Source organism: Lampetra planeri, chromosome 14 (assembly GCF_965212315.1).
Source record: "Lampetra planeri chromosome 14, kcLamPlan1.2.h2, whole genome shotgun sequence".
Classification (NCBI taxonomy): Eukaryota; Metazoa; Chordata; class Hyperoartia; order Petromyzontiformes; family Petromyzontidae; genus Lampetra; species Lampetra planeri.
In genome coordinates, this window is record NC_136120.1 from 1,337,926 (window position 1) to 1,347,615 (window position 9,690).

At 42.7% G+C, this 9,690-nt stretch overlaps 1 protein-coding gene across 3 annotated transcripts; it reads right to left on the reverse strand.

The window, feature by feature from the left end:
• Window positions 1-757: 757 nt before the first annotated feature.
• LOC144722279 (trypsin-like) lies at window positions 758-9,145 on the reverse strand. 3 transcript variants are annotated; one of them, XM_078600381.1, is made up of 5 exons: window positions 8,998-9,145; window positions 7,200-7,332; window positions 4,458-4,599; window positions 2,933-3,187; window positions 758-1,276 (listed from the first exon to the last, which is right to left on the reverse strand). In XM_078600381.1, exons 1-5 carry the CDS (start codon window positions 9,116-9,118, stop codon window positions 1,124-1,126), a joined length of 804 nt encoding a protein of 267 aa, XP_078456507.1. In that variant the 5' UTR covers window positions 9,119-9,145; the 3' UTR covers window positions 758-1,123. The 3 variants fall into 3 exon arrangements, with proteins under 3 accessions (XP_078456507.1, XP_078456505.1, XP_078456506.1); XM_078600379.1 differs by having other exon boundaries at window positions 7,167-7,332; XM_078600380.1 differs by lacking the exon at window positions 7,200-7,332 and adding an exon at window positions 6,980-7,124 and having other exon boundaries at window positions 8,998-9,090.
• Between the last annotated feature and the right edge of the window lie 545 nt (window positions 9,146-9,690).

A 9,690-nucleotide genomic window follows, 5' to 3' on the forward strand; every position in this document is an offset into this window, starting at 1 on the left:
CAATGAAATCTTGAACATACCAAGTGACTTTGTGGAACATTTGAAGCAGTCCTAGGCCTCCTCTAGGTCGACTCAGCCTCAAGAGAGTACCTGGTGCAGTGTGTAAACACTGCAACTGGGGAGACGAAGGTGGCCAGGCAGGGTGCTGGCCACCCATCCCTCGACTGCAAGCGCCAGCATTCATTTAGTGCTCGCTCACAGCACTTGTCACCGAATCTGTGACGGCGACACGGGGGCATCTTTTTTGCCGTCATCTCTCTCCGTCGTCCAGCCACGTGGAAGATCTCCTGCGGGCTTCCATCGCCCTCCTCGACTACGCCGCCAGCCAGCGGCGTGGCCAAGTGTGGACACTGGAAACGCGCCGAGTGATCGGCCGTGTGCGTGTGTAGCCAGTCAAGACGCTAACATCAAAGAGTTGCACTCGGAGTGAGAAGATAATGTTGGCCTGTGTTGTGCCCGTAATAAAGATGTACCCTCTACACGACGTTTCGCGGAAATCGCTCATTACATTTGTAGTTTTACCTAGCTTAAACTACTGTATGGTCTAATTTTTTACATTAAATAAACTATACAAAGTGTATATCAAGTTAACTTGGAAAAAAAATGTATGGTGTGAAATACGTGGGCACGAGGAAAACTCCCATCTCATTGTTGCCGAACCAGCAGAAGAGAAACACGAGTGTTTTTTATAGCGTTAAACATCTGTGGTCAAGTTTAAATCAGTTACCTTAAAGTGAAAAAGTGCTTTACAACCATATTTTAAGGTAAATTTATTTTCACATTGCCAAACAAGGAGATTGCAAACGTCAATACAAACAGAACCATTAAAAAATCCAACATTTGAAAACGCAAGTTCTGAAAAATTGATTTGGACTTGACAGGTAAAATGTACGAGTTTAGCTCAGTTAAAGTAATATATATATACACTTAGTTGAACCTCACATGTAAGCATGGTAGAGCTACATGAAGTACAATTTAGCGTTTAATGCCATGCAATATAATGGGAGAAGCCTTGAAGCAATCAATAGAAGGGTGAAGGAGGACTCAGAATTACAGCACGTGGCACACCCCACAAAAACAGGTCTAGGTGGAAGGTCAATGTGCATGTCGCTTTACGAAAATGTTACTTATTATTTGCAATTGTATTTTCTATCCACGTTATATAGTTTGACACTTTAGTGTAGACACCGGGGTAATTGGGATACGCACAACCATAGCCCCAGGAAACTATTCCATTCAATGTGCCATTGCAGATCAAAGGCCCGCCAGAATCTCCCTGAAAAAAAACAATGCGAAACGTGAACGTACAAATATACAATTCAGTTGAAACGTACAGGATGCTCCGACACGTGTCCAACGCAATACAACATCACACATCAAACTTGCTGGGGACTGCAGTATAGGCAGATGTGAAAATGTTTCATGTGAACATCTAGGAGAAAACAGATTACCAGATAAAACAAAGCACAAACTGCCCTTGAAACATTAGATCTAGAAATTGAATGTACATGCACATTAATAATCCATTGCTCCGCATGAGAAGATCAGACACTTGAACGTCTAATCAAATCGACAGGCTTCACCGTAGACAGATACTGCACTGGGTGGGGTTAGTTCATTGGTTCAGGACAGATTTGCAAGTCAGATGTGACACTTTATACAATCATACAAAGGGTGGTGGTGGGAGGGCGCTCGGGTTCAGTGGTTTAGCTCGCTGCGGCACCTTGACCGGGATGACCTGGCCACGGCTAACATCAGTGGCAAGTGATATCTGAAGCGGGTTTGGAGCCTCTATTGCCACAAACTCTCAGTATCCAGTATGGTGAAAGATTGTCAAACTAGGATGAGCATGACAAGGAGGCTTTCATTCAAAAAAGTACAGAAGATTGATAAACGGCTGTAAAATCAGGTTATTTTTCCGAGTATTACTTCAATGCGATAGAAACAATTTTCTTTATCGAGGAACGCCTCCGAGAGCCTCGAGACTTTCAGGAGTGTTCTGAATTGGGTTATTTTATCCATTCCATTCTTCATTGTTTCGCATGTGGGAGAAACCTGGAGCACTTCAATGCTTTTTGGGTTTAGTTTGCCGTCCGCACCTCCGATAAGCACGGTTGGCGATATAAGGTGCAAAAGAAGTTCATACATAAATGAAACCTGCATAAGAGAGCTCTGCACAGATGGGTACATGAAACCATTTATTTTATGGTCATCTCCCGGGTACCTGGAAACCCATCTAAACGTTTACTACAAAGCAATGGCTTGGACTTGAGAATAAATACATACTTTATTTTAAGTACTCTTTGGTTCTTTCAGTAAAGTCACGTAGGTATAAAATAAAATAAATAACGACGTTTCGGGCACAACACAAACGTCCGTCATCAGGTGGGAAAGCATGGTCTGCTGCTGAGGCAGACTGTTTTAATAGGTTTGAAATGGGTGTAGCCCAAGGGTCATAAAGAAGTGGCCGGGGCTGGTGATGTTAATGTGAGAGATTAGCATGTAACTGTAAAATAGGAGGAGAGTGGCCTCTTGGACGAGGGCACGGAAGTGGCTATATGGCGTCAAATCAAGATTTATATTATGTATTTGTTTTCCTACACTTTATACTCCTATCGTTTTTGTATTGTGTTGTTGTAACTTTGACCCGTCCCTACTGGACATCTGTGAAAAGGAGCTTCATGGCTCAAATTTCTCCAGGATAAATATTCGGACCAGTCACAGCCAACAAAGTTCAAAGGGCACATTTGTGCCAATATGCATGCACGTACAAAGTGTAACATTTCGCGTTGAATTAATGTAACATTTATAACCTCTGGAGAGTCCACTCTTGATGACATGCCTGGCAAGCTAGGCGAGACCAATTAGCTGTATTAAAACTGAAGGGGACGTGGAACAGAAGATGCAACAAATGAGAACGCAAAGAGCTTACCTGGCAGGCATCTCTCCCTCCTGCCGCATAGATGGCACAGAACATGTTGTCCGTGAGGGTGCCGCTGTAAGCATCGTTGCAGTAGCTGCGCGACGTCGTGTCCAGGTAGACCGCTCTCAGCGCATCGGGCATCACGCCATTGCCCACCGTGCCCCAGCCCGATGCTAGGCACGAGGTCTGGTCCTCCAAGCGAGCGCCTGCTCGGGGCAGCCGCATAGGCTGTACGGCGGCATTCAGCACGGCCGCTCTCGGCAGCTGCAGACACGAGCGGTGGAAAACGGGGAAAATAAATCGATCGTGGGGGGGGGGGGGGGAGCAACAAAAGCATTGGCGGTTGGCAGTGTCGCTATGATATTATTAAATGTACGATGATAGTTTGCACAATGGCCAATTATCACGACATGAGCACCCTTGCAACAGTGGCGTTATATATTGCATTTTCAGTTTAATCTTCTTTGCCATGCTTCCAGTAAAAAGATGATTAAAAAGTTCAACTGCAGTTCACTCAAAAGCCTCCTGCGAGTCTTCTGATCATTGCAAATTTGCAGTCTACTCGCAAGTTTTTTTCCCCGATGGCACACCACGGGAAGGGCAGCAAGAGTTAAGGATTTAATTCACATAAAAAATAAAAAAGGGTAATTGATCAATAAAATGGTACGACACAAAGAATGGGAAAAAGAACAGAAAAACCAGGAACAAAAGGTCAGAAGAGACGATTGGTAAGAAGAGGCAACACAAAAAGGCCTCGATGCTGCACGCAGCAGCTTGTGTTTTCACAAGGGGTGGGGAAAAGGCATTCCGAGTGGGGTGGTCATGCAAGTCACGTGGTTTACAGGAGGCTTAAGCCGATTAAGATACAGATAATGTTTATCATGCACAAGTCAGAGTTCCAAACATTGAGATCACAACCACAGAGCTAGTACTTACTGCAGAAACCACTTTTTTAATACAACATTAAATTTGATCATAGCTATTGCTTTAGAAATATTACTATTTTGTTATTTTCCAAACATTTGGGTCAATAATTTAAATGCAAAAAAATATATTAACAATAATCATCGTAATTATATTTTATAAAAACGGTCGATACGAATACCGTGGCGCTCGCAGTGCGATTGCCACAACACGGTAACCTTTAAAAGAGAGCAGTGCGACGCGTTGCGGGTTAATTTGCATCGCCAATTCAAATGCTTGAACACCGAGCATGCATGAGGCAGATGCGTTCAGTTAGTGTCGTTCCAGAACTTACAGTACACCATTTAAGATTCAGGTTTAGCCGAGTAACGTGACAATTGAACCACTGCTCGTGTGACTCGCATCAGTCCATTAGCAGTTTGGAGAGTGGGAGCTTTTGTATGCCAAAACAGTGAAATCATTCCCATCGCTATGTAAATGTTTTTTTTTACCCAATTATAAAGATTTCTGTACCAGACAAATGAAAGAGGGGGCGATTAAAGGGATAGATGAAAGGTGGGGGGGGGGACCGAGGGAAAATTAACGTCGGTAATTGAATCAGCAGATTTGCCTTCAGAAGCATGATGTCGTTGTCGACAGTGGTAGGATCATAGCCAGCATGCCGGATGGCCCTCTCCACCATGAACGTCTGCTCCTTGCCCTCCACATTACCGAGGGAGTGTTCCCCCAAGACGACTATGATGTTCACGTTCCTGTGGATGGCAGATACTTGCAAGCATGCACGCGACATCATTCCATCGGACCTCTGGAGAAGATTCCAGGCATGATGGCGAAATTGTGGAGACTGACTTTTTGAAGCTATTAACATAGATTTGTTATCACTCTTTGGTTCTTTCGGTAAAGTCACGAAGGTAGAAATAAAATAATATTTTTTTTTTACCTATGTGACTTTACCGAAAGAACCAAAGAGTATGGATTCCTGCAGTCACGAAAGCTTCAAATCAAGATTTGTTATGTTAGCGTATTTAGTTATTTTTACATTGAAAACGATTTAAGTGTTAAAGAAATTGAAGCACTCTGTATATATGAACTTGAAGGCCTGGAATTGCGTACTCAAGCCCCTGTGGGTGGATGGAACCTCTACTAGGGAGCTCCAGAGCCAACCTGGAGGCTGATGTGATCGACTTTCTCACGTTGGCGAGGTGATCTCAGTGCACCTATTAATGCTGCTGCTCGACAGAGCAGTGCTGTTTCAGCTGCCCTGCCAGCAGATTAAACTGGCGACCTCCGGTTTGCGAGACCAATGTGCTAACCATCACCCCATGGCAGCATTCTGACACGCAAGTAGAGGCTACTATAAAACAAAATTGACACATTGTAATCGAATGTCAATGCATTAAACGAGGAAATCTTGTCTAACATGTCAGAAGCACCAATGTATAGGCCTTTAAAACAATACTGTACATACCAGTTTTTTTATACAAATGCCGTATGTGCATTTAAATTAAAACTATTTGTCCGCAGTGAAATGCTGCGACGTAATGTGGTAATTAAGCATTAGCACAGCAATGTTATCACTCCAATCCCCGCGCGAATGGGAGACATACGGTGACGAAGCTCGTGCAGACATCGTACCCGAGCTACAACTGCATTGTTCGTCAACAGAGCATCAAAGACGCTAGAATCGCTTAAGGGGAAACACATCATTGAACCGTGCAATAGTTTGACCAAAAAAACCATACCACTGGCACAGTTTTGCGTTGTGCGCTCGTCGTTTTTCAGTAAAGGCGTTTTAAACATACGAGAGCTCGATGCAGCCCGTGTGTTCAATTAATTCTGGGATGCGAGTCACATCTGCAGTCAATCGCGTCCCTTTAGACTACAACAGCAATTAATTTGCCATCCATACAATTCATAGTTCTAGTCTACAGCACATTCCTTATGCATTAAAAAACATGTCTTTATACAGCGTGTACAATATACAAGAGATAATCCCAATTATAGTAGTCACGGGTGCAAGTGTCCAGCCTTCGGCTATAATCGCCAGGTGTAAAGATGTCAACGGGAATGAATACAAGTTGGTAAAACGACTCTTCCAGTACTCTCTCTGCCTGTTCAGTAATGTCATGCCAACGGTGCATCATGTCAGCAAAGCACTTTGCGTAATATTACAAAGAAGTCCATAGAAGATGATCACATATTTGCTTCATGGCATATCCCTTCGAGTAACCTCTTATCCACATGCCAATAGGAGATGTTTGTTGTATGGCAATCAAACCAAAGACGTTTAATTCTCAGGGGTGGAGTTTGATCAATTAAAGTAAGAAAAAACTAAAATGTAACTGTGCAGCCATCGGTGACTAGGCTCAGAATTAACTCGCCACTTGAGAACTCGGCTTAAACACCACGGGGAGCTTCTGTCTGGATTCTCAACCAAAGATGTCAGCAGGGATGCTGGCTCAGCCACGACTTTGCCACTCGAATTCGTGTTGTGGGAACGCGACTCGTTACAGAGACGGAGATCCCCCCGGAAAGCTTTCACGCACGAATGCTTTGAGAGAGAGCACCGACGAAGGCCCAGACGGCGCACTCGAGGGTGTTGTGACCAACAAGACTGTGGCCCAGGCGCCTTCGTCTCTGCAGCGCGGATTCTATTACCCCCCCCCACCCCCATACTGCACGAGGTGCTCATTTTAGATTTAAGGCCAAAACGACCTGAAGGGGTTAGGTTAAGGGGGAGAATAGCATTGGCTGGTTGCCAACCGCTAAAAACAAAGATAGCCTTAATAGACGTTTCGGACAAGTGCTGTTTGCAAGCACCTATGAAGGCCACCACAGTACACAAGGGTGTGGGGGAGGGCAGCTCCACCTTTGTATGTGCATGTGTGTGTGTATGTATGGGGAGCGTGTGTGTGTGTAAGGGGGGCGGTAGTGTAGCGGTTAGCGCGCTGCGCTATGAACCTGGCGACCCGGGTTCGATTCCCGCTCACGGCTAACACCAGTGACGATTATCTGAACCGGTCCTGGGCCTCCCCTAGGGCGACTCGACCTCCTTAAATGAGTACCTGGTGTGATGTGTAAACATCACCGCTAGGGAGACAAAGGCAGTCAGGCGTTGTGCTGGCCACCCACCCCCTCGTGTATCGTTCCGGTACTTGCCCCAACAGTCTGTTAAGGCTATACGGGGAATCTTTATCTTTGTATGTTGAACTTCTTCCGCACCGCACGTGGACTTGGGAGGCACGTGCACTATATTTGTTAGAAAATTGGTACCATCCTGCAGTGGAGAGAAAGGGAGACATAAATTTCAATTCCTTACGTAATCTCACAGTGGGCCGCCGTGAGGACCCACTTGGCATTGATGAGGGTGCCACCACAGTAGTGAACACCATTCTGCTGCAAGGAGGCTTGGTATGGCAGGGAATTGCGTACCACCTCGAAGCCTCCCACTATTCTGCTCCCTACCACCCCGGTCTCCTCCTCGCCTGTGACACGGCGAACGGGTGAAAAGCCACAAACCAATTACTTCAAAATCACGATGCCCATCATTCATAATTGCATTGCATTTGCATACTAATGTTAAAAGAGGTATTGGTAATTATGGCAGTATACTTCACCAAATTACAAAGTAACATGCAAGGGATTTTCTCGGTAATTACTTTGTGTTTATTAGGCCTCTAGTAATGACACAGTATTACTATATTTAAATAGCAGTGGGGAAAATGACAGCAAGGTAATCGAGTATTTTTTAGTGCATAATTAATCCCACGCACAATATTTCAGAATAAGAGTATAATATATAATATAATATAAATGCAGAAAACAACATTTACAAGTCACAATCTCAGTGTTTTCAAATCGGGTTCATGTTAGAAGCTTTACTTTATGCATGCATAAATATTTTTTACGATTCAATCGTCACACATAGACGTTCAAACCATCATCATTATTTTGCACGAGGTTCGTGTTAAAACACCAATCCAGTACTCTACATATTTGCACATGCTTAAGACATGCACAGAGCTAGTAGTATTCACACTTCTGTTAAATATAACAATTATATTATCTGAAGATTAACATATTTGATTGAACATTAGTGGATAAACCAGTCCTGCGTTATAAAATGGCATGGGGTTTTTTTTTTTGGGGGGGGGGGGCGAAGAAAATATCCCAAAGCTCAAAATTAAAAGTATCCTCAGCACTGCCGACTTCATGTTGTTAGCCGGGTCTCCGTGTCGTGTAAAAACACGGCACGTGCCAAATTAGTACAGCACTGCAAATGCATTGGATAGTTCGTTCCAGAATTGGCTTACAATTTTCTGTAGCGGTTTTAAATGTCCACTTACTACAACTTAAAAAATTGAATAGTATCAATTACACTAAACTTTTAAAAAATGCTAAATTTGGCTTTGTAAATAAGGAAGATTAAAAAAAGGCTGGGCCACTCCACCCCTAAATGGAGTGCATGCTGTATGTGACAATATGCAGCTATTGGGGAGAACTGCACGCACCACAATGAAACCAAACACCAATTTGCACTTTTGCAGCATCAATCAGGGCAGAACTTTTTATCCTTGAAGTTAAACAACATTTTATTGATGTAAAGCATTTTTTTTTTATCTAGCTCAGTTGAAAATACAAATCAGTACAACTGAAATTACATTTACATACAGACGTAATTGTAAATTTGCATGAACAGTAGTTGCACTAAAGCCCATAGGAACATTATTACGGTTTGCAAAATTAGAAGTGAAAGAGTTTTGCTTTGTAAACCACAACGCACTTGTTGTGTGAAAAGTCAAGTGCCAAAATATATTCAAATTAAAGTTTAAATCTGCACAAGATACCAGTCACTAATGTTTTTCAATAGCGTATTCATCTACTATTTCCTGTCCTTAAAACCTTCACCATCCTTCTGATTCCTCACATCACCCCTCCTTTCCCCCCCATCACCCTACACACCCTACCCCTTGCCACCCCTTCTGCCCAACACTCAAATCGCATCCCTTCCCCCCCATCAGCCATTACTAATGTACCATTTTAACTCTTGTAAAGCGCCTTGACAAAAAGCGCTATAGAAAATTCTAGATGAGATAAGATGACCGGCAATTCCAATCTCAACACAATAGCAGTTTAAAATAAACAATTACCTTCAGCGTGACCCAAGGCAAAACTGCACAGGAAGACGACAACAGCAGCAACCAAAGCGTCCATTTTGTTTTTTTTGTCATCCATCCCATCTTGAGTGACCGGCTTTTGTAGAATTACCATACCTCGTTAAATCTAATTGTGAGTTCGTTGTTACCATGGTAGCTAAACAGTCTGAGTTCATAAATGTGTACTAATCGTGATAATTTAATTCAGGTGGAGACAACTCTGCAATTGTGATTGCAATCTCATGATTATCTTTAAAATCAGTCATTTGTGCAATTTGTGATTTGTATAATGAAAAATACAAATAATTACAGTATTCTAAAAAGAATAAATGTTTTTTTAGAAATACACAAATAACCTATCTTTAGAAATTATCCACAGTCAAAGTGCTAATACCAACACCTGCAATGTTTTATGAATGTTGACAGCTGATAAAGCCGTAATGAATAATTGGCAGGAAGCCGGTGAAAAGGGACATTCATGCAACGACTTTGCCATTTGGAAAGGGGGAAACGCTTGTCTATAAAACAATAATAATGTGGTTATTTTATTTACATAAACAGCATGTAATGATTTAAGCCTTGACATATAAAGTATCTTAAACAAGTTGAAATTAAGTGATTGAAACCGAGATTTGCTTAATTAGAAATGTACCTATTTTTTTAAATATATGTATTAAGTTAATATTA